This window comes from Stigmatopora nigra, chromosome 15, assembly GCF_051989575.1.
Source record: "Stigmatopora nigra isolate UIUO_SnigA chromosome 15, RoL_Snig_1.1, whole genome shotgun sequence".
NCBI classification, from domain to species: Eukaryota; Metazoa; Chordata; class Actinopteri; order Syngnathiformes; family Syngnathidae; genus Stigmatopora; species Stigmatopora nigra.
In genome coordinates, this window is record NC_135522.1 from 4,930,452 (window position 1) to 4,954,968 (window position 24,517).

The 24,517-nt window shown below is 45.1% G+C and overlaps 2 protein-coding genes across 5 annotated transcripts; one reads left to right on the plus strand and one right to left on the minus strand.

Annotated features, from left to right (window-relative positions):
- The first annotated feature begins 4,612 nt into the window (after positions 1-4,612).
- ntf4 (neurotrophin 4) lies at positions 4,613-9,373 on the plus strand. 3 transcript variants are annotated; one of them, XM_077734364.1, is made up of 2 exons: positions 4,613-5,036; positions 8,434-9,373. In XM_077734364.1, exon 2 carries the CDS (start codon positions 8,453-8,455, stop codon positions 9,338-9,340), a length of 888 nt encoding a protein of 295 aa, XP_077590490.1. In that variant the 5' UTR covers positions 4,613-5,036; positions 8,434-8,452; the 3' UTR covers positions 9,341-9,373. The 3 variants fall into 3 exon arrangements, with proteins under 3 accessions (XP_077590490.1, XP_077590492.1, XP_077590491.1); XM_077734366.1 differs by lacking the exon at positions 4,613-5,036 and adding an exon at positions 7,472-7,560; XM_077734365.1 differs by lacking the exon at positions 4,613-5,036 and adding an exon at positions 7,911-8,046.
- A 1,185-nt stretch (positions 9,374-10,558) lies between these two features.
- Positions 10,559-23,570, minus strand: ppfia3 (PTPRF interacting protein alpha 3). Of its 2 annotated transcripts, none has more exons than XM_077734363.1 (31): positions 23,372-23,570; positions 22,152-22,603; positions 21,167-21,268; positions 20,863-21,102; positions 20,733-20,789; positions 20,536-20,664; positions 20,366-20,458; positions 19,912-19,964; positions 19,530-19,623; positions 19,333-19,467; positions 19,110-19,193; positions 18,830-18,961; positions 18,542-18,604; positions 18,391-18,470; positions 18,056-18,218; positions 17,780-17,973; positions 17,478-17,718; positions 17,257-17,390; positions 17,082-17,194; positions 16,876-16,975; positions 16,707-16,788; positions 16,431-16,631; positions 15,996-16,061; positions 15,589-15,615; positions 15,001-15,176; positions 14,816-14,913; positions 13,977-14,152; positions 13,827-13,895; positions 13,086-13,248; positions 11,484-11,549; positions 10,559-11,421 (listed from the first exon to the last, which is right to left on the minus strand). In XM_077734363.1, exons 2-30 carry the CDS (start codon positions 22,485-22,487, stop codon positions 11,497-11,499), a joined length of 3,654 nt encoding a protein of 1,217 aa, XP_077590489.1. In that variant the 5' UTR covers positions 22,488-22,603; positions 23,372-23,570; the 3' UTR covers positions 10,559-11,421; positions 11,484-11,496. The 2 variants fall into 2 exon arrangements, with proteins under 2 accessions (XP_077590489.1, XP_077590488.1); XM_077734362.1 differs by having other exon boundaries at positions 17,040-17,194.
- Between the last annotated feature and the right edge of the window lie 947 nt (positions 23,571-24,517).

The following is a 24,517-nucleotide window of genomic DNA, read 5'->3' on the forward strand; positions in this document are numbered from 1 at the left end:
GCTTTACGGTACTTTGGCATTGCTTGCCTGTGTGTGGTAAAGGTCCCGTGATTGAAAAAAGGATGTCAGGAGTGGAGGGCGGCCAACAAATCAGCGTGGAAGAGGACGGGAGGATGCCCCACCCCCTCCGGACGGCGGGGAGGTACGGCGGCCAGGTTGCCGCAATTCATGTCTGACGTCTGCCACACTTTGGCCGCCCTGACGGCATAATTGACATAATAGCTTGTTTCCAATTAGAGTTTCCATTGAAGGAGGATGTCCCAAAAGTAACAGTAGACGTGTGTAATTATGTCACGCGAGCTATGCATGTGTGTGTGTGTGTGTGTGTGTTTGCGTTGGCGACATCTGGACTCGGGTTCGGGGTCCCCGGTCCCGGGCGGGCGGGTCGGCGCCAAAGCCGGTGCAGAGTTCACGTACGGAGAGCGGCGGAAATCGGATCAGGTTTGTATTTAAGGGGGATTTAACGACAGAATGGAAATCTGCTTTGGTTGGTCAAAATGGTGTTTGTCCCAAAAAAAAAAAAAAAAAAACACACAAATCCCACCCCCACATCCCAAAAGGGGGAAAAACAGGAAGTGTCTCGCTGGATTGCCGCGTCCTGTGCAAATCCACATAATGTTTAAATTATTATTTCGTGTCCAGGCCCATTTTCAGTTCAAGATACGTGCATTTTTTTTAAATAATTGGTTCAGACACTTTTTTTTTTTTTAAATCACATCATATGTTCCATTGGTCATTATAATTTTCATTTGTCTACAATTTACTTTTAGTCCGGAAATGTATTGAATTAAAAGGAAATTGTCTTAAATCTTTTAAGACGTGAAGTATTACGTCGTCACCCGTGGTTTTGCCACGCAATTTATAGAGCCCGACTTTGAGAACAAACAATTAATTTTAAAACCAGTGTTGAACGCGTTGACAGTTGCCACACTGCCACGAAACAAGAGAAGAACGTTGAACTCCTGCATGAAACTTTCACTCTGCAAACTCTTTCTGACATAACCCCCCCCAGGCGTAAAATTTTCAACAGCACGCAGGGCGAGTCCGGGCAAAGACGGCGCCGCCGCTGCCAATAATGGCGGGAGGCTTTTGCAGGATTTGAGTTGAGTGACATTAAACGGCGAGGAGGAGGAATGCCGCGAGGGAGACACCGAGGAGAATGCCAGTGTGGGCGCTTAATGGTGAAGATTCTGCTCAGGAATCTGGGAAATCTAATTTTAGTGGCGCTACTGTGCATCCTTGGAGAGGGGGGTGGGGGGGGGGTGCCGCTGTCAAATGGTGATACTCATTAAAATTGGGGAAAACCCTCTCAAATAACAGCAAAAAAAGGGACTGTGCAAAAGGCTACACTTGGATTCAAAGTAGACAAAAATTCCAGGAAAGCAGAAAAAAGAGAAAAATTGTTGCTAATTACCTCGTTTGCCGCTTGGTGTTGACAGATAAACGACTGGCGTTGTCGGAACGATGGCGCAACCTGGGAATATCCTGAAAAATAAATGCAATGGAAATGAAATTTATTTGGGTATACGTGTTATGAAAAGTTATCTTCTTCCCTAAGACTAACGAAATGCAATCAATTTCATGAGTTCCAACTTTGTCAATGACTTCACCATATTTTTACTTTTACAACTCATTAAATGAATTAAAGTATGACTTTGTGGGGAACACGAAACTGTCTAGCGGCCCGGCAGCAAACTTAGAAATGGTAATGCATCTATTCCAATTCACTGGTGTATCATACAAGTTACTGGTAAAGTTGATAACTTAGGTCTTTTAGTCACAAGACATTTAAAGGCAATACTACTGGCATTCCTTGAAAAAACTTGCCCCTTCCAAAGTAAAATGTGAGAGTAAAAAAACAAAACCATATGGGGGCCCAGTTTCTCCAGTTTCCAACTATGGAACTTCTCTCCCACCGGGGCCCGGTGCCCTTGTTGCCCTCCTTCAAATTCCGCCCCTGAGATAAGGCACTTGCGTATTATCCTTTCTACCACTTTGGTTACCGTGACAACTAGCGGCGGGGCTAAGGAGCGGCCACTGGTACCGAACCGGCGCTCAGACCGAGAACGTCTGCCGTGTGAGAAATGGTTTTATAGTGCGAGGGAATGGAAAATCTCCCGCAGCGTCCGTCCAGCTGAGCGGTTTTAGCGAGCGGCACTTGTGACGAGCGCCAGCGTCTTTCATGACGGGCCGGCGGTGTCCGTGTCTTCTCCCATCCCCGAAGCCTTTCATGGGCGCTCTCCGAGGGCCGTCCCGGTAACACGAGCCCGCCGGCCTTTTGTGCCCATTCTTCTGCTTATCCTTTCATCTCTTGAAACAACCAAAGACGGAAAGCACCGCTCGTTGAACGCCCGGGGAAAAGAGATAGCCGGGGTAAGAGGAGGGTGGGTGGGGGGCACAAGGGGGGGTGTTGAGGTCGCCGGCTCATCCCGCAATTTATGGCCGCGCTTTTCAACGAGGCCATTCAAGGTTTCGAGGTGGGGAGGCCCACCGGTCAAAAGCGCAAAAATGTGTGTGTGTGTGTGTGTGTGTGTGTATGTGTGTGCGTATGTGTGTGAAGGGATCACCTGTCTGAGGAGAGGACCCCGAAAACCGTCTGGGCGTCGGCCATTGTGGACCACGGCAACGTCAATGCAGATGCTAGAAAAGACAGAAACAGGAAAGTAGAAGTTGTCATGCTTTGATAGAAAAACATTTTTAAGTTTCATTTCATGTATTTATGCAAAGAGGTTGTTGTACAAATGTGAGTTTTTGGTGAAGAGCTTGTTATGTTTTTATTATTGGGAAAAGATCAATTTTTTTCTAACTCTGATTTATTTCATTTTTTTTTTTTTGGATGGCCCGTTTTGGAGGAATGTTCTACATTTCAGTTTCTATTAAAAAGTCATAAATGTCAAACAATCTACTTTTAACCAAAGTCAAGTTAAATAAAGCTTCATTTTTGAGGGACAAAAACTTTTTGGGAGGAAATAAAAAAACTATTACAATGTAGAAAAAAGAAACCATAGAAAAGGTTATTCTCCCAAAAAGCTTATTTTGAAAGAATGTCTTTTTTAGAGTGAAGAAATTTGAGCGCTTGCGTGTAGGTCCTATGTGTTGAGCATTTTGAGCGCACGCAGGGCAAGTCTTGACAAGGGTTGACCTTACATTAAGACGGCAACAAGCGCTTGTGTACGGATCACTGCAAAGACTTGAACGGCAGGACGAGATCTTCGGATTTCTGGCGTATTCTGCCGAAACAACACAAAAATTATTGCCACCATATCCATACTCCGATTACCCGGCCGACGACAAAACGTACCGAACCCCACAATGAGTTGATGGCACGCGCTGGCAGTAAAACATGTTCCTTCGACCGCATCGGTCTCTCTGACGGTGCTATATTCCCCGAAGACCAAAAGACGTTGCCTTGTGATGAAGCAGTCTGGCCTCCAGTTGGAGATTAGTCACCGGCTAGGGGCGGCAACATCAAAGTCAGTTTGAAAAGTTTATGAGGAAATACACAGGAACACAAAAGTAAAGTCCAATACCTAAAAGAAAAACAAAATTCCAGGATTTATCCCAAGCTACAAAAAGCTGGCAAGGTATCAAAAAGCTGGGATGCATCTACTGGATTTGTAGTGAATATAAAAGTCTACACACCCCCTTTGAAATGACGCCATTTTATGGTCATAAAAAAGGGAAACTATTCCCAGCGTTCATTTGGGGTAAACCCTCACAAAACTATTAGCCCACCATTTTTTTTATTACCAACGTGTATTTAATCTCATTTTTATAAGGATGTTATTAATTTGTCATTGATTTCTTAAAACATGAATGACAAATAATAACTCTAGAAATATATTTAAAAAATGATAGCTGGCATCCACAATACTTGCTCATCACATTTTGGCTCATGTAACCAAACTTTTATACCAAATGTTAATTGTGGCTTACATGAGCCGATTTCTTAACGGGGGTGTTTTGTAAATGACCAAAAAAAATGTCGTTTGAAGGGGTTAAAAAATGTTAAGTATTTATGGTTTTGAAAAAGAAATAAACAAAACAACAAGAAAATCACAGAGGGCCGAGGTTAATTAACAACATTCATGGCGTTGTTTCAGTATGTATACACGGTTAGCAAATTGTAAAAAATATATTTATATATAAATATACATATAATAAACTCACCTGGACGTAGGCCAACATAGCAGCTGCCATTTCGTTTAATTGTTTACTGATAAAAGTGTGTCAAACTTTTGTTTAGCCGATTACAAGGCGAATGGCGGTCTCCTCCTGCTCTCGATTAATTAAGGCAAACGCAGCTTGACATGATAACTGCGCTCATTTTCTTGCTCACTTTCGTGCAGCATGTTTTCCCCAAAAATAACCCTTTAAAATGACCTATTTTTGTTTAACTAGACGGGCAAGTTTGCCCCTAAAAATTGAGCCAAACGGATGTATTATTTGACGTTAGTAAAGTTCGAACGTCTTGATTGAAATGTCTATTCTTTCATATTTATGCTTTTATTTTGAATGCAAAAACCGGATGTCAGTTGTCAGGCTAGCGCTGGCTTGCCTACGCCCGACTTGACTTTTTGCGCGTTGCTTGCAGCCAGGCGGAGTTGCGGATCTTTTTTTGCAAGCTTTTTCTCCCAACAACGTGTTCACCTCGCCACCGCGCAGACTTGAAACGAGAAATTTTTTCATGTTTGGTTTCCTCTGAATAAGCACCTCCGGATATTTGTCCTTCCAACTCGCTTTTGGGGGAAAGATTGGTGGGTTTTTGGTGGGTGCGTCTTTTTTGTAGTTTTAGTTTTTTTTCTCCGCTTTTGACCCATTTTCACCACTTTGGATTGATTTTTAAAGTTTTTTTATTGCCATGAGACGTCATGGACTTTTTTAACAGAAGAGAAACATGTGCGAGCGTGTGTTTTGAGAGTTTTTTTGGACTTTCCCTCCCTTAAAGCAGTTGAGCGACTGACTGGGGTCGACAGGACTTGGGAATCAATGCGGTGTCAGCTGGAAGGACGCGGGGTCCGGATCTTAACTCAACGGTATGAATATTAATTAATACAATACTCGTAGTTCAGCTCTGTTGCCGTCCAAACCATATTGACCGGGAGGGATGGCAGCGATAAAAAAAAAACTGCTAAAAAACGATTGGGACATCTATTGCCGTCAATGGCAGCTAATCAATGAATTCCACCTTCAAACATATTTTATTTCATGCTAGTTTTTTTAATTAATGTCCTAAACCATGATTAGATTTCACTATGCAGCTTTTAGCAAAGAACAAAGTCATTAAAAGTCGACATCGTGTTCCGTTAAATAAATGATATGACACTTTTATGATTTCTAGTGCTATCAGCTTCCTAGAGTGAGGTTAGTGGCTTTTTGGGGGGTGTTCTCCCCTCATATTCTAAGGAACACCCAAATTCCTGGCATGTTTTTGGGATGTGGGATTTTGTGGGATCTCTACGACATCATCTGTCATTTTAAGTGAAGTTTGGAATGCCACCCCATTTTTTTCCATGGAAAAGGTGCCTCTGGTGTCATCACGCAAAGGATTAGCAATTTAGGATTAGCCATTTATTTTGACATATTCTTGGCGTCCAATTTCGGCGCGTTCAAGTGCTGGAATTTGCCTCAAAAAGGTGCCACACCATTTCATATAATATAAACACTTACAAAAACCTAATAATGTACACACAATTTCAAGTGAAACCACCACAATAACATCCTTTCATAATTCCCGGCCTAAAATGAAAACTACATTTCCCATCATGCCTATGGACGACATCAACACCTATTCCTGTAGTCTAACAATTTCCTGCTCTAATGCCAGTAATAGAAATAGAAGGATAAAAACAAACATTTCCACAGTGAATGTGCAACCTGACATTTCCAACATACCAGAAAGCGTCACAAGATTTTTCCCCGCCTTGAAACGGGGGCTTAGCTTTTATGCATCCCTTGTGCTAGCTTGTTTTACAAAGTGCCCCCAGGCGCCTCCAGATAAAGACGACTGGATTACTTGAGGAAAGCGGTGCTCGTTGCTCGTCAGGTGTTTTGTCATTTTGGATTAACGCGCTAACCGGCTAATGGCACACCAGGCGTTAGCATTATGGTGATGGGCTTGGGGGGCTTGGGGTCTCACAACAACAGCATTGCATCTTTTACAGGCTTTGAAGGGGATCAGAAGGTCCCGACACCCGCTTTTTTACTGGCCGAGGGCTGTAATAAACGGGGCCCCCCATCCCATAGTGCTCCCGTCGGATGCTTTCATTTCAGCAGGCTTGTTATTGAAAACGCACATAAATATGTCAAGAAGATATACATACTTTCATCCAATGCAGAAAATATTCGGAATAATCAGAAAATGCCTTTCAAAACAGATGGACTGAAATATTATTATTATGTCACATAGTTCCAATTGAATTCAATTGAAAAGGGCCTATTACTACTTGTAGACAGATTTATGAATTTTATTTTTCATAGTAGTACTATGTAATGATTTATATATCATATATAAATTATCCAACCCCCCTCAAAAGAAATTTAATATCAACAATTAGAAGAGAAAATAAAAAAAAATAAAAAAATATATATATATATATATTTATATACAATGCGTTAATGCATAATGGGAGTACAAAGTTAAGGTCAAAGGTCAGCCAGTGTGCTTTCTTCTCCCTACATGGAGGGGAGGGGGCGGGTTAGTACAGTGTTTGTTTACACTCCATTTGCAAGCATGTTAACACACACTCGCACGGCGGAGGGTCTTTGTTGAGGCGTGCACCAGCCAAGCGTGTGACGGGAGTAAATGGAGTGCGCTCATCAAGTGTTGAGCAACACGGTGCACCGAAAAAAAAAAAAAAAAACACTTAGTGTGACACACACACACTGTGTCAGAGGTGTAATTGCCCCCACTGTGTGTGTGTGTGTGTGTGTGTGTGAGAGGGGCGTGTTAACACCACTAAATGCACACAAACAGCATGTCAGGTGAGGGAAATTGTTAATTTATGGAGGTTTCCATCTGGACCTCCATGCCAAAACATCAATAAAAAAAGGTCAATTGAGTTCAATGGCTGCCAGTCCAAATTGGTTGGAAATGGTGTTTAAATAATTGTCATCAATGGCTATCAAGGTTTAAGTCATGTCAGGTCAAAAATCTAGGAGCAAAAGCATGAATTTGTCATATTTTTTCTTCCAGTTAGTTTTTATTAAGTTAAATTTCAATTGTAAAAACCTATAAATACTACAATCGGATATCGTAAATTGCTGGTCCTCCAACCGCTGTGCTGAAAATTTGATGGAGGTCTTGTTGTAAGTGACAGCAAGCTGACTTTTAAAGCCACACACACACACACACACACAGTCAAAATCAAAAGTAGCATCGGCACGAGTGGAATCAGGGGTCGGCACACTATAAGTTGATGTTTCAACAGCAGGGCGTGGCTTACTTTCACGTCCTGTCATCGCGTCGACTAAACTTCTGTACACACGAGATCGGCTCCCCGGCACGTTCCTTCCTTCCTTCCCCCTCGGAGACCTCGGAGGAGCCTCACCCACTCACTGGTGGGTGACACCTTCTCCTTGCCATTCCACTTGCTCTTCTTTTCTTCTTTTCAAACGTTTTTCCCACGAGTTGACCTCTCGGCGAGGCAGCCACGGCGGCACCCCGACGTGTTTCCGCGCTGACTCACGCACGCCCGCCGTCTTGACGTCACGTGTCAAAGGTGGTCCGAGGGAGCGGCACAGTTCTCGTCAAAGTTGCCGGTCCTCCACGTCCGGGATGGCATCTGTTGGAGGGGTGTGTCTTAAACACTGTAGAGTGTGTCAGTGTGTTGTGTCTTTTTGTGTGTGTGTGTGTGTGTGTGGGGGGGGGGGGGGGTTCCCCTTTTTGACTCACGATTAGATCTCGGTGTTGTGACGAGTCTGTCAACAATGCGCATGAGTGTGAGGGAACGTGTCTCATATGACTTATGTCCTACTCGTGGTATCCAGTTTGACAGTTAGCTAACGACAAGTGACGTTCAAGGTGTTGTCTGGAGCCTTCTTAAGGTATCCCTACTAATCTGGTTTATTTAAAAAAAATGGAAATGTGCTTTCGGCCTTTGGGAAGTTGGACTGAAAGCCCAATGATGTTGAGGACTTGAAATGGAGAGGTGTGTTTCTTTGAGACCAGGCATTGGGGATGTCAATGGCAGATAAAGAGTTAAGGCAGAATGGGCCTCTGTGCGGAGGAAGTAGATCTCGTCGTTTGTTTTGTTTTGTTTTTTTCCACGAGTTGCGCCAAAGCTCCTTCGTGCTGGCTGCGGCTCGTAAAGCCGCCAAAGCCCCCGTAAAAGTTCCTTTTGACATTTCCGCCGAGCCACTTAGCTCGATGGCATGGAGCGCCTTCCCAGAGTGTAACTCCGCCTCCCTTTTTTTTGTCTTCCTCTCTCCCAGCTGATACGTCCTGGGAGTGATGCACTGGCTTCCCCTGGTTGCCATGGTGATCGCCTCGGCCCTGCCCTTCCCTCACAAGCCCGTGTCCAGGATGGCCTCCGCCGCCGACTTTCGTTCCCGAGGAAACGACTGGCGCGCCCCGGTGGACGGCGACGAACCCACGCCCGTCTCCGAGGTGGAGACTCAGATCGTCCAGAGTCCGGCATCCGCGGGCCCGAGAACCCCGAGGGGATCGGCGACCACCGTTCCCAACGTCAACCTGACCGGGGAGCTGGACTTCCCGGACGGGGACGAGATGTTCCTGGACGTCCACCCGCGGGTCCTCTTTTCCTCGGCGGGGTCGCCCCCCGAGCACCCGCCCCTCCTGCTCATGCTGGACGACGACGGCGAAGAGGGTCACGGGGACCGGAGCCTGGCCTGGGTCAACGCGTCGGACGTGGGTCGCCCACTGCGCAGGGACAAGCGCTCGCATCTGATGGACCGACGGCGCGGCGAAAGGTCGGTGTGCGAGGCCGAGAGCGTGTGGGTGACGGACAAGACGGCGGCGGTGGACTCTCGCGGCCAGACGGTCACCGTCCTCCAGAACATCCAGACGCAGACGGGGCCGCTCAAGCAGTACTTTTACGAGACCCGCTGCCGCCAGGCCGAGCAACAGACGGGCCGGGGGGCGCCGGCGGGGTCGCAGGGCGCCGGGGTGGCGGGCGCCGGATGCCTCGGCGTGGACAAGAAACAATGGGTGAGCGAGTGCAAGGCCAAGAAGTCGTACGTACGGGCCCTCACCAAGGACGCCAACAACCTGATGGGCTGGAGGTGGATCCGTATCGACTCGTCCTGCGTTTGTGTGCTCATCTCCAGGGCCAATCAGATCCTGGCGCGAGAGGCGCAGGCCAGGAGGGGGCGGGGCTAACCTCCCACCAGAGATCGTACTATATATATATATATATATATATGTAGATGTTTTTTTTCTACAATTTATCTTTCGTAACCTAAGTTATTAGTACGTAAGCATGTGTATGATTTTGATATTAATATATTCCTTCGCCGGGTTTCGCATACGTATTGTGCTTAACAAATGGATTTTTACAACACTTATCGAATCATTCATCTCGATGGCATTTTATCCGTTATTTTAATATCTGTTACGAAAGAAAATCTAAAATGATATTGTCCAACATTGTCAAACTGATTTGATCATCTAGCGCCCTCAATGATTGAATACATTTGCAAAAAGGGATCTTCATATAATAAATGCCACCAAAAGGGGGGAACTGTTAAAATCTTTTCTCAATAAAACACCAGTCATAAGTCATCATTTACATTTTTGAAATGAGCATGTCATTTTTTAAAAGTCACTATTTTAAAAAGGCATTACAGAAAAGTACTTCATAAATTCACATGTGCCTTATTTCAGGGAGTTGTGCAGTAAAACCATTTGTTAAGCCTTGTATGGAGCTTGTATGTATATTTTGATAGAAAGGCGATGTCTCTAGGTGGAAGCAGCGCCCCCTACCGAGGCCTAGTTTCCATGTCCTAACAGATGGGGAGCATCTTTTCAATAAATGGTTGCTTTAAATTGCAAACGTCCAGTCTTTGTTTTTAAGTCAAATCAGCAAATGTCTCATCTTTCCAGTAGGAACAATCAAGTCCATTTCTATGCATTCTATTACAATAATGATCAACAGCCATTTTGTTGTTGTAATGACAAGCAGATCCGTTAGGATTGCTTTATTTGTTTTTTTACATCACCATTGTCATCATATTAGTTCATTTCCCATATAGGATATCTTGAGTTTTGTATTACGATCACTTTGCACTCATGGAAATTTTCAATCGTTGCACGACCGGTCGTCGGAATAGACACGTAACAGCAGCGCTAGCGAGCTCAAACGCTCGTCTTTCGGCCAAACCGCCAAATGTTCGGCTCCAAAATCAATGTATGTTAATGAGAGATAGAGAGATAGAGAGAAAGAGAGAGAGACGGACATGTACAGTACATACATTTATCCAATACATATCTTAAATCAAAATAAATAGTCATCGTAAAAAAATCAAAAATACAACTGAAAAAAATTTCACACATTTTACAAATTGACCCCGCCCCCCCTTGCACATGAGCTCCCCACCCCCCCCATAAATGTATCATACATACATGTCTTTTTTTTAATCTTTTGTTTTTCATTTTGAAGTACAATTTGTTATCTTTCCCTTTTTAAGGAAAAAGATTTCATTGTCTTTTTTTTTCTTTTTAAAACATGCATCGTAAACACGGAGGCTAACGGTTTTTGTTTCTTGGACTCACTCGCCCTGCCCCCCCTTTTTCCAGAGAGTTGCGTTATGGCTTGTTTGGGTAAAATGGGCGGCCATTTTCTATCTTTTGCGTATTTGTGTCTCTCCGCGGCCCCCTGATGTCACATTTTGGTCCCCAAAAACTAATTGGTAGCTCATTAACGTCCAATTCATTTCCCCTTTGACGTGGGAACAATATTTCATTCCAGTACCTTTCAGGTAGAACCCAGAAACAAGGTTTTCTCGCTGTGTGAACGCGTCAAAACGGTCGAACACGATGCCTGTGGGACTAAACCCCCCCTCCCACCACGGGCAACCTTTCAAGTCGGTTATTATGGTAAGCTTTCAAAGGAAATGGGATCAGCTTTCAACATGTCCCAGAGACAAAAGGACCAAGAAGACCGGCGAGGCTGTGATGCGGTCAATGCTGGACATGTTTTACTGTCCAAACGCAAGCCTTGACCACAACAATGGCGCCGTGAGTCACTTTGGCGCAACTCAAAGAGGCCGTGGAGAGACAACTCGGACTTTCTACTCGGAGAAAGAAAAAAAAAATGGAGGAATAATTAAGTCACCTTGGTCCAGTTGGTGTTATTGCAGAACCCTCAGCACAAATATCCTGAAGTTGAGTGTATTGTGTAGGAGACTTTCTTCTTCTATTCAAAGTCCTTCTTCAGTGGGTCCCGGTGGGATTGGCGTCTTCTGTAAAAGAAAAAAAATACTCTAACAAACTGCTTTTGAGGCTTTAATGAGCCGCTCTTTACCTCGGCGCGCCCCTCAACACGAATACGTCCTCACGGAGGCAGATTCACCCCGGGCATTGGAGCTAGCTGTGGACAAAACACACACATAAGTTTAAAACATTCCCATTAAGAGCCATAATGGCAGATAAAACTTCCTAGTGTGTACTTTGGTCAATGTTGGCCTTGTCATCAACACTTCCTCCGAGAAAGGAGAGAGGAATTCCAGAGCTGGGATAATGGCACCCTAGCATAGAATGCATCCACATCCACACACACATGGTGTTCATAATTGGACCTTGAAAAAAGGGGAAGTTTCCAAAACATTCCAAGTTCTTGAAAGTGCACATTAAACATGATTCATGAATCATTTGCACACCATCAGTAGTGTCGAGTCAATTACAGATCAGACAATCTTAATCCTATTTTTTTGTCTTTATCGGACTAATAGTGCTAACAATGGTGTCGCTGGGTCAATGTGACCAAGACAACTTCGTCACAAAAACAACAAATAACATGATTACTTTAATCCATCTCCTTCCAAAGGTACTAAAAACACTTTTTTTTGATTTAAATAGGTGGGTCAATGTGACCCAAGTCATCTTTATTAGCCTCTTTTGTTCCTTTCATACACTTTGTGACAATTCCACATGATTTAAATCCCATTATTAAGTCCATTACTAAAGACTTCCATCAATGGAGTTTGAATCTAACATCTTTATCGACTTGTTTTGAGCAACGACAAATAATGATTTGAACTTTGAAGTAAGATTTATACTCCATTACTAATAGTTGAAGTCAAATATTGTTATTATACAAAGGATTACATTTGGTTTATTTAAGTGCTTGAATACTCATTTTCGGTTTGGGCCCGCAGTCAAAAGACATTTAATCTCACATGTGATTTAAAAAAAAAAAAAAAAGAGGTAAGACTAAGACTTTTGGTTGTGCGTATATATTGTTGTGGGCATGTTACGACAAGCTAGTGGAAAAAAAATACATTATGTGTGTGATTAGCAACGCACAGGAACATTATGGTGCAGTCTGTATATGCAATGTCTTAAAAAATGAACAAAAAAATCCATATAAAAATTCTAAATGATCAAAAAGTCACTTACCTTAAGGGTTAAAAATTATAAATATCAGTCAAAATTTTAAAAAAATAGTATAACCATATATATACATACTAAAAAGAAGTGTAAACCATATTTCCAAGGTTGCCTGTCAGTTTAAGTATTCTAAAATTGTTTGAAAACAACCTATGTCCTTTTAAACTGTAATGTTGTCATTGAATGATAATCTTTAGTGCCATTTCCCAGTCTGAATTGGACACGGTATCCCATGAGTAAACTACTTGAATTAATTGTGCCAACCCTTCTACAAGCATGTCTACTAAATGAATCAAAGAAAAAAAAGAAGGGCTTTGACAAAACGGAAATCCTAAAACTGGATGTTACTCACTCGCCATTGAAGTGGCTAATCCCAATCCTGCTAAGGCTTTCTAATAGTGAGCCCAAGGCGCCATTCCTGTCATTCCGTGGCATTGAGTCACACCCCGCAAAGCAAAGCGGCGGCGGCTCAAAGGGGCCTCCCGCCCCGACCGCCCCGGGGGTTCCGAACACTCACCGTCGCTCTGCACCTTCCTGAGGGTGACGGAGGGCGTGGCGAGGGCCGAGGCACGGAAGTTGGCGGGCAGCGTCTCGGCAGAGTCCGAGGTGACGCCGCGCAGGTCCTTCTCACGGAACATCTTGCGCCACGACGGGGAACGCGTGAACGTCTTTGTGCCGTCCTAAACAAAAATATTAATTAGAATTCTTAAATGCGTGATTTGAGTGTTTTTGTCAGTTGTGTACATTTGACTGCAAGTGCATTTTGTGTTTGTTTGTATGTCTTTTGGTGGCTATTGCGTGTTGTTTTTCTGTTTGTGTGCGACTACATTGTGCAAGTGCATTTTTTGTATGCATTTTTGAGGTGATTGTGGCATTTTTCTCTGCGTCTGGATTTACTATGTGCATTTTTGTGGTTATTTTGTTAATGTGTGTTTGAGTATTTGTTTTGTGTTAGGCTGTGTGGTTACTGTGTGTTTGTGTTTTTTTTTCTAAGATTTAGTTCTGAGTGAGTGGGACTGCGTGTGTGTTCCTTGTGTATTTGATATATAGTGCTTGAAAGATATTTTGTGTGTGGCAATTATGATTTTTCAGTATATGTTCTGCACAATTACCTTTACATGGTTATTAAAGGTGCTTGTTTTTGTAGGATTTGTCATTTTGTGCGATTTATTATGCTTTGAAAGCTCTACTTAGTTATTTTTGGAGTGTGTCTGTATATATCTTTTCATGGGTGTGCATTCTTTGGCGTGTGACTAACTTCATCAGGCCGTCTCTCCGTTCCCACGGTGATGAGCGAGTTGTACTCCTGTTCCAGAAGCTGGCGTGCCTGCGGTACAGAGCGTGCTCATGAAGGCAAGTAAAAATAATATACGTATACACTAGTATGAATTATTTTTGAATTTGGTACCTGCGTGTTCTGATTGGGTATCTGCAGTAGCAGGGCCAGGTCAGTATAGTCGAAGGTGTCATCCAGTGCCAGCAGGGAGCCGTGTACGCCGCTCTCGCGAAGGTTGTCGGCATACTCCTTTAGGCCCACCATCTGCACCCAGCTCATCACTCGCTCGTTGGACCACACCATCACATCTGGACAAAATGAGAACCGCAGCATTATGCAGTGCAGTCAGTACCACCGCCACAAAACAAACAACACACTTATAAAAGCTCCCGTTTCCTCTCGTGTGAGGTACCAACAGCGCAAGATGGTGGACTCAATTAAATACCCAGACGTGTTTTTTTCTTCTTTTTCTAACGTGCTGCTCTAATTCAGTTTCATTGTAAATTTTAAAAAAAGACAGCACTCCCAACAGCAATTAAAGCAGGGGCAAACAAATGCTGAGTACATATCCTAAAGCCATTTTTGGAAGCTGCCGTGTATTAACGACTTGGCCAGCTTTAGGGAAAAGTGCGTATGTATTGACATCAGTGCTGCACATGCTCCTACCTCAACACGCTTCCTCATAAAGTGAGCAACCGCAGATACTACTGGTCTACATTTAGGCAGTTTTAAGTATACGAGATTTTCCGACAAGCAGGTTGTTTGCACGGAAAATGTCTTTGAACAAAAGCATGGCTAATGAGCCACATGCGGCTTCACCAGACATGCAGCATGTAAATTTTCGTCAGACCGCGTGCGAAGGGGGCCGCAAGATTTCTCTGATGAGACATTTACGCAGCATGAAGGACCAAATCAGGTCTGTAAAATATAAAAATAAAAAAGGACAAAGATTATGGGTGGGGTTGTCTCGCCTTTATTGTGGTGTGCGCTGTCCTCGCGCCGCCTCTCCAACTCCTTGCGGTCGTAGTTGAGGCGCTTCAGGCACATGATGCCGTAATGCAAACTCACCCTGTCGGGGTTAAAAAGAAAGAAAAAAAAATCAAACAATGGCGCTAAAACACAACAGAGCTTCCCGCCAGGATCGTGCAGTGCTCACCGGTGGAAGCTGTCCACCATTTTGAGTTGGCCTCTCAGCTCCTTCTTGGTGAGGTGGTCCAGCATGCGGGCGTCCACCAACGACTCCATGAAGTAGCTGCGGTACTGCGGCAGGCCCAGGCTGGGCAGCCAATCGTTGCCCACCCACTCATGATTCATGTCGCCGTACGCTAGGATCTGAACGGGGACATCGGATTGGACCATGTGGACAGCCAGTGATGTATCTTATTCATTCATTAGCAAGTTGATTAAAAATGTAGGAAAATATAACTATTTTTCTAACAGTTTGGTACAGATGTCATCAATAACCCAGGTCATCAACAACAATAAAATGGTTGTATTAATGCAAACACGTCTAATGTCATTTTGGGGAACTGAATACCAATACACACATTTTTTGCTTTCAAATGGCCCAAAAGGAAAAATAGCAAAACAACATCTGTTATTTTGTGTTTTAGAATGGGAAAAGACAGAAGCCAGCCCTTTAAGACTAAATAGTTTAGCATTTTTTTCCAGCAACTCTGGTCACCAATGGGTTTTAAATCCTATATCTTACTTGAGTAGCCAAAAAAAGTCCAATTGTGCTCACCTGATCCCAACTGAACTCCTTCAGCTCCTAAAAGGGCGGGAGGAGAAAAGAGTGGGCGGAGAGAGAGAGAGAGAAAGAGAGCCGGGAGGAGGCAGCGAGGAGGAAAAGATGGAGGCAAAGCAGAGGAGCAGCCAGGGAAAGAGGAGACAAAGGGAGGAAGAGTGTGTTAGTGAACGGGCAATTAGCTGGAAGCGCTTCACAGTGAAACAGCCACCAGAGGGACAAGATGCTTGACACTACAAGACACAACCACAGAAGAAGAGGAGGAGGAGGAAAAAACTCATCAACTTGGATCGTAAAAAAAAAAAATACAAAAATAAATCAAAATATCCCTAAATGCATGTATATAGTAGAGGTAGCATAATAAAAATATACATGTGGTAGGGAGAAAAATGGGAGGCACTAACCGGTGGCTTGGTTGCAGCATTCAAGGACTCCATTTCGGCATGGGTCATCCAAACGTTGCTTGTCGACTGCAAGCACAACATTTTCCATTTGTAGGTGATTATACATAAGTACAATAAGCACGCACAGGCATGAGGAGGATCTTTACGACAATCTTCAACATGCACAGAGTTAAAATGTGGGATTTTTCATGTTGCGTTTAAAAAACCCTCAGTGAAACTTAAGCCGCTCCTATGGAATTGACTCCAACCACTTGTGGAAAATTTTGGCCAGACTTTTAACCGCCATTGACATTTATAGGATGACGTTTGGCATTATGTTTTATATTCTTTTGCTTTTTACAGCTTTCTTTTTGGAGTTATTTTTACAGCCCCTTAACGCATTTCACCTGACTCGGCGTACAGAACTATTTGAAATCTATATCGGCGAAAGCTAACCGAGCGAGTGCTGGCGGGCGCTGAAGGGCTGGTGAGGGACACCATCTCCTGAATGGCGAGCCTGAGCTTGAGGCGGTGCAGCGGGTTGCTGATGCCGATCTCGCGCTGGATCTCCGTGTCCGACAAGTTGGCCATGATGGCGCCGCTTTTCACGTTGGCCCGGCAGGCCGCTACGTACCAAGCGGGCATGCCCACCCAAAGCTGCAAGGACGGTCAATGGCAAGTCAAACAAAAGGGGACTTGGGAAGAGAAGCTTGGAAAAGATATGGGGAATACCTCCAGCCAAGACACCACAGTAGGTCCGTCCCAGGATGCGAATGGCAAACCATGGCGACACGCTTCCTCTAACAACTCGTGCCTGAAGATTGTAAGATCAACAATCAATGATGTGTATTACCAACATTATTAAAAAAGACACTAATCAAGTCTACAATACTCCACTGACTTCTTCTTGCTTCTCCGGTCTTTGTCAGCCGGGCCCAGAGTCCCCGTCTTGTTTATGCCGATGAGATCCCCAGAGGCCAAATCTTCAGAAGGCGTTGACGCTGTGTGGACGGAGTAAGAAGTTTTAATTTCCAATACAGACGACTTGAATTTGTACAGTCTTACCGAGCGAGCCCGAGCCGTCTCGCCCTGGTGGTCCCATTCTACCTTTCTCCTTCTTCCCAAAGAGTCGCCCGATGGACGACTTGATGCTCTTCTTCTTGCTGGACTTGTGCAAGGAGTCTTGGCTGCTGTTGGAGCTGCTGCCATCTGCTGACAAGCTGTAAGGGACACAACGGGTTAAAAGATCTTGAGGCAGAAACCCAGTCGCCGACGCTCTCACCTGCGGAACTCGCGGGGGTCGTCCAGCAAGGCGCCCGGGTGAGTCAGGGTCATCCTGTCGAGGCGCAAAGCCCTCGGTGTGGGGGGCGGCGTGGAGTCCAGGAGGGCCAGGGAGCGCTCGTCATCTTTGTTGTTCTGGAGGACATTTTAAAAGATTATGATTTGTGTTCCTTATAATAATGCGTCAAGGTCCGTTTTTAGTCAAAGCCTGAGAGGGAATACCTGTCGATCGTTCTCACGTGCCGGTGAGTGAGGCAGGCGTGGTGTAGAGTGCCCCGAGCTGGGCGGAGAGGGTGAGGCCAGGGTGGACGAGGTGATAGAGGATGGGATGAAGCCTCGCCCTGTGCCGTCCCTCCCTAGCGAGGAGGGCGGGATGGGTGGACTGTCCAGGGCCACGCTGCTTACGCGGCTCTCGATCTCCTCGGCGCGCAGCTCTGTGTTTTCCTTCTCTTCTTGGATCAGCCTGGGGGATGAGTCTCATTAGCATCGCTAAACAATTAGCACAGAAGCCGGGATCCTTTTACTTGATCTCCTTGTTAATGGCCTCCAGCTGTTCCTGCAGCATGATGGCCAGCGTCTGTACGTCCGTCTGCCCGCTGGGCGACAGAAGCTCGGACCCGAAGCGATGGTCTCCGTCGTCCTCGTCGTCCGAGCAGCCCACATCCACGCCGTGGTCGTAGCCGGGCCCCAACAGCGCCCCTGTATTCCAGTCTGTGTACTGCAAAATCGTGCAAACACTTAACAATGGAAATAGAGCATTGTTTGAAAGGTTTGGATCAGTGAAGATAAACCCAGCCCACCTTAGTGGAGTCCTCCCTGGCCGAGCTCCAACGGGCCCGGTGGCTTCGCCTGCTGCTTAAGGAGGAGTTCCCGAAGGTGTCCAGGTGAGTGGTGGAGCCCATGGGGAGGGAACCGCACCCGTGGGAATACCGCAGTTCCAGAGCGCTGCCGGGTAGAGATCGACTGTAGGAGATGATGGGAGAGATAAATAGCGTGGATGAAAGGTTTTGTCAAATCTGCTCGCGGGCAGGAATGAAGTCATGCGACGCATGTTACAACACACGCAACAGACAGTGCTTGTGGATAATGAATTGGTGTACAGTACAAGTGTTTCGACAGTTGGAATTTTTTCTACCTAGAGTAAGAGCCTTTAGGCCTGGCTCTCAGCTGATCCAGTTCGAGCTGAATACGCTCCAGCTCTGCTATTAGCTGGTCCTGATTGACGGATATCGTGGAGGCAGGTGTTGAGAATCCAAGAGCAGCCATGAGGACAGATGTGGTCTCACCTTGTTTGCCAGAAGATCATCCTGAATCTTCTTCATGTTGGAAAGCTCCTCCGTGAGAGCATTCTGAGGCAATAGGAAAGCACAGGTTTTAGTTTGATGGGAAGCTCAATAAATATTCATAAGAATCTAGGATTGCCCTTAACAATTGAGTTAAAAGTTAATGGAATTTGTAATTGATTGAAAAGCTAGTCTATTTTTAAGGGCTAACTAGCACAATGTATATGTTAGTGCTAATGCTGTTAACCATTAGCTTTGTGGTGATTTTGACTCTGAATTGTAATGTTTCACCTTCTCCTCCAGGGCGGCCATCCTCTCCTTGAGGTGCAGCTGCAACCTCTCGTTGGACTCGGACAGCAGCTTGTCCACTGTGTCCGAGAGACGCTTGTTGTGTTCGTCGTTCATCCGCTCGCGCTGCCTGGCCTAAAGCGGGGCGGGGACCAGAAGCCACGTGAGACACCAAGCATTCATAACATTTTGTGTTGGGCTTGAGATTGCCATCTTGTGCTTTAGAAAATTAGAGTGTCTTTGTGAGCTTGGAGATGGCGGGCACAAACCAAGCGTGACTCACCCGCTGTAGCTCCTGGTTCTTCTCCTCCAACTGCGCCTCCATCTGGCGCAGGCGTTCCTCAAAGTTACCGTGGCGCTCCTCGGCCTGATAAAATAATAGTATTTAACCTGAGGGCTGCAAGTGAATTATCATGTTTCAGTGAATTATAATTAAAAAAAACTAATGTATGGGGTGAGCCCACTAGGATTCTTGACAGTTGGTTCTTTTGTTATTGCTTTTGTACCTTGTTGAGTGCAGCCACCCTTTGTGCGAGCTGCGCTTCGATTTCGGGCAGCGTCTCGGCCCTCTGCAGGGTCTGCTGCAGCTTCTGCTTGGCATCTTCCAGGCGCTCCTGCAGCTGCCGGTTCTTTTCCTCGCTCTGGACGGAGCAGGCAGTGGTTTGTACAAATGCCGATTGGGCCATGGAACAGCTTCACCTACCTGTCTGTGCAAAGACTCTTTGCTGGCCAGCTCGTTCTCCAGTTTGTCTTTGATGTCGTGGAGAGACGTCGCCTCCCGCTGGGCGCTAAGATACCTGCGGGCGGCGAGACGTAAGGTAGAGTAAATTAAATACAGTAACCCCTCGGGATTTCACGGTAAAACGCGGATTTTTTCATAAAAATGTGAAAATCCACGGAACCCTCGGAACCAGAAGCCATGCTTGGTACAACGACTCAGAAATAAAGACAAAAAATTTTTTTTAATTTTTTTTTTTATGTTATTTTTTTTAATACACCAACTCTGCAGTTTTTCGATTACTGCGGCCATGTCTGATCCACATTAACCGTGATATGTGAGGGATTACTGCATATAAAGACAGTACCTGCGCTCCAGTGTGGTGATTCTCTCCTCCATGTCTTCTCTCTGACACAGAGCCTGAAGACAAATGATGTCATCGTCACTTTGTGGTATTGACCATCTGATTAATCTCCGTGCGGTTTACCTTTCTGCTTTTATCGAGCAGGCTTCTAGTTTAGAGATTTTCACAGGCTAACTAGGATCATAATGACTTGTTTCATTCAATTGGCAACCTGTAGCGCCATTGCCACTAAGTGCAGCCAGTCTCTATCTAATACCGCGAGTGTTTCATTATATAACAACACTCTGAGATCCAAGTGTAGCAGTACACTGACTGATGCATGGTCTAGCACCCTTTTAGCGTTAACATTCCGGGTTTTGTGAGAAGACGAGTTATTTAATTTTTTTGTACTTTAATGTTTGAGAGCTGGCTGTGGTCTATGAACATTAATGTCAGCTAAAAAATAAAACTGAGTGACCTCTTTGACATCCCGTTGTAGTTTGTGGTTGGCTTCTTCCGATCGTGTCAGTTCTCTCCTGGCAGACGTCAGTTGCTCCTCAATCTCGCCGACCTGACCGGTGGGAAAAATGTGTCACATGACTGCAACAGAGTACTGAATAGTAATGGTGTGCATGCGTTTGCGCTTACCTGTCTGCACATGAGCGCCAGTCTCTCCTTCAGCTGGCCCAACTCAGATCGTTGGCGTTCAATCTCGCCTTCACGCTGTCGATCCACCTCGCCATCGTCCAAGATGGACGACGGTCCGTTGGGAAGACGCTGGTGCCGGAACACAAAGAATTGTGTTTCAAGCTAAATTTCACCCTAAATGGCACGTTCAAACCCACCTCTTTGTCCAGTCCTGGCTGCTGTCGCCGCTTGATTTGCTCGCGCAAAGACACAACCTGTGATGATAGTGTAAAAAGAACACCAGCGTTAGATTGGCGTTTTGGCAGGTGCCACAAGTGAGGGACCCACTTCCTGCGAGGACGTCTGCAGCTCATCCTCCAGCGTTGCCACTCGCTCCAGGGCCACACGCAGCCTCTCGCGGACTTTTTCGTCCAGAGCCTTGTGATGCTCGAAGAGCGATTTGAGGGCCTTGAGGACCTCGACCTCACTGGAGACGCCTGCTGGTGACTGCGTCTGACGCTTCACCACTGTCATCCTCAGGCTCCTCTCATGACGCGCCACCAGACATTCCAGGTGCTCCAGAAGCAGCTGAAAGAATAGTACAATGTCATTTTCAGAATATTTTGAATATAAAGATAAAACTTGTACTGACTCTTGTGTTGTTGCGTTCTGCCTTGAGCTCGGAGATCTCTTCTTCTCGTTCCAGAAGCTGCTCACGACATAGGTTCAGCTCTTTGGTCAGCACTGCAAATTCCTACAAGAAGCCACAAGAGGGCGACAATCATTTTTTTTATTATTTTCTTCATTTTAATTTTTTTATTGATGGTCTGAGGCACCAAAATTAATAATGAAATTCATAATGAAAATTTAAACTAATGAGAATGGAACTAAAGGCATGAAATGTGAACCAAAGGAAATTGAGATATATGATGTTAATGTTGCGAAAAATACTGAATTAATCAAAATTTTACTTTTTTATGTTTAAACTTTTAACATTTTTAAAGTGTATTTCTAAGATCACATTGCAGAATCAAACAGTATCTTCCAAACATTTGTAATGTTCATAATAAAATTTGAGATTTCCGATATTTAGTGTAGTTACATAACTGCTTTGACGTCAACATGTATTCAAAGCAACTCTTTCACCTGTTTGTACGCTTCTTCAAAGTAAAAAAAATGCCCCAAGGTGACGGAAAAGAGGCCAGCACTGATTGACAGACAGCAGACTGGTTGAACTTTCATCAAATTGTGCAATTATGTTTAATTGCCTTAAACTTGATTCTCCATGTAACTATGGTGACGTGTCAACAAGAACAGAGAACAAGAAAACACTTGCTATAATGTTTTTAACCTTTCTTTGGAGGACAAAACCAAAATCTAAAATAAACAAAACAAAACCAATGCATGATTTGACAGATGGTGAATTGTGGCCCTAAAGGATTCTGGGAAGATTTTTTGAGCCGAATAAAGATTAAAAAAAAAAAAAAAGTGGTGGGAAGCACATTGCACGCTTTCTTCTCTATACTTCTCGCCGCCTCCATTTTGTGACACAAAAGCAAGCTTGTCGAGAAGCCATAAGATTATCAGACTTGGCTTTTTTAAGCTTTTGAAAGGGTGGGCGGGGCATTTGTTCCTACCTGCGGCAGTGCGATGGACAGTTGCCTCTGTAGCGACTCCTTCTCATGTCCGAGCTCTCGTAGTCGGAGGTGGGCTGTCCCCAAGCTGTCCTGCGTCTCCCTCAGACTCTCCAGCAGCCTCTCCCGTTCCGTCAGCATGTTGACCATCAACGACTCCAGGTTCCCCGTGCTTCCCCCTTCGTCTCCGCCACTGCGGGGGTCTCGACTACCGTAGCCCGCTATGCCGCCGCTGCCAATACCTCCGCCCAGGCCGGTGCCAGTACCGGCCGGCGAGGAAGAGCCGCCGCCTCCGCCACGCCCATCCTCGGAGATGGTGGGCATCACCTCGCACATCATTTTGGGGAATGTCTAGGGTACAAATGGGTGGGAGGAAAGGGGGAGGGGGCAGGGAGACCTCGGAGAAGACCTCAGTCCCCAAGGTCCAGGCTTTTCCAGCAACACCACAGAGGAAACTGCAAGAATGAGAAAAATATTATAAAATGACCCGTATATACTATTAGCGAATAATATTTGGCAGTTAACAAAAAATAACGATTAATTGACGACCATTTGAAGATTTTGAGATATTGAAGGAATATTTCATCTTGAAATGTCATCTTTTTTACTTAACTCAATGTTCTATGTTCATCTTAATGAAGCTCCTCAACTCACTTTGCCATTCAAGATAGTAAGTCAGAAAATTGGCAGGTCTTAACTGATGGCAAACAGGACGTCAGCAAAGTGGAATTTTGATTGCCCCCCAAATCCTCACGTAGGAGGTGCTAAATTAAGGTAAAATCTCGCGATAAATCATCCGAGAACGAGAAATAGACGGAGTAAGGAGGGGTGGGGGCGCGTGCGTTGTCATGATGGGGCTCGTGCGCGCGAAAAGGAGTCTCCCGTGGCGGCCCCCAAAAGACGACATTTTGTGGGGGAAAAAAAACATAGCTCTTAGGGTGCTCTTGTTGCCAGGGAAGAGTGTGTAGGGAAGGGAGGGGCGCTTGGTCGAACGCTACCAGACGTCGCGTTAAGGTGGGAGGTGTCAATCATTCCCTCGTCAAGACGAGGCCTAATTAAAACATGGGTGACATTTCAAAATGGTGAAAAAAGCTTGTAATTGCTCAATTTAATGACGTCTGCCTTCCCATAAAAACAAGTGGACGGTCGAACGGCCGCCGCCGATGATGATGATGAAAATGAGGATGATTTCCGGGGCCCACCGAACGGCCTCTTATTCTTACCCGTGTCATGGTCCACCAAGGCCGGTGAGAAATGGAGAGCGGTGGGCCTCCCACATCAGTCTCGGCCGGTGGAGGGGTCACTGCCGGTTGTCCACGGTTCCAGCCCGGTTGAGTTACTCGGCAACCCGCTCCACATCCACATCTCCTCCCTTTGAGATGGGAGCGTCGGTGCCCGGGAAGTGTCAAAACAGACGCTCTGCAGGACAGCCACATCCGAAATGATGTCAAAACAAGAGCAGGACGTAGTAATACATGCATCTTTTTCGTCTGCCTTAATGAAGCCATATCAGTTATCAAAACGTAATAATTTACTCTTGTATTCATAAATTCAAAGGATATCATTTTTATTAATGAAAGGTGCTTTTGTGATCAGAATTATTTTTGTTGTTCTACAACGATGGGAAGAACTCTGAAACACCCGGTTGCACTTTTATTGTGAAGGCTTTGGTTTACATTTTCCGCCCTAGTGCCTGACGTTACTGTGCACCTGACCACTTCCTGTCACGTCCCTCCCCGCATCTCCATCACCTGGAAAATCATGACGCCAAGCCAATGCTGGCAACCATTATAATAGGTAAATAAAAAACTAATACCCTTGTAATCGTCAAAAAAATATGTATAGCTGTTAATGATAAGTTTAATTATTTACCATGTCCGTAATAATTTAAATATTAACACACATACTTAATAGTAAAACGGACGGCCCTGGTGGAGCGAGTGGTTAGCGCATCGACCTCACAGCTCTGGGGTACCGGGTTCAAATCCAGGTCATGTCCATCTGTCTGGAGTGTGCATATTCTCCCTGGGCCTGTGTGGGTTTGCTCCAGGTACACTAACCCTATCCCTTCCATAGCTAAACTTAGAAAATGAACCATTCTACTCTCGACATTTTTTTCTACTGGTCCAAAATGTAGCATCGTCATATATGTGATTGTTTGTGATACCTCAGATCTTAGCTTGGTTAGAGAGGAATTTTCTTCCTTTAGTGGACAGCAGGCAGACAGACGGCTGTTTGGACAGTAGAAGGGGAGGGGTCAGGCCATGAGTGGAACGGTCGTTCAACATCAAGAACGTCACAGCCCAAGTCTCTGTGGAAACCGAACGCAATTGTATAATGCGACATGCAAAACAAAGTTATCCGGCCAT

Coding starts and splice junctions, on each gene's coding strand:
- ntf4 (XM_077734364.1), top strand. CDS start 8,453: ATGCACTGGCTTCCCCTGGTTGCCATGGTGATCGCCTCGGCCCTGCCC.
- ppfia3 (XM_077734362.1), bottom strand. CDS start 22,487: ATGATGTGCGAGGTGATGCCCACCATCTCCGAGGATGGGCGTGGCGGA. Junction 18,605..18,829: donor TGGCCGCCCTGGAGGAGAAG/GTGAAACATTAC, acceptor CTATTGCCTCAG/AATGCTCTCACGGAGGAGCT. Junction 17,974..18,055: donor CCAGGGAGGACTCCACTAAG/GTGGGCTGGGTT, acceptor ACGATTTTGCAG/TACACAGACTGGAATACAGG.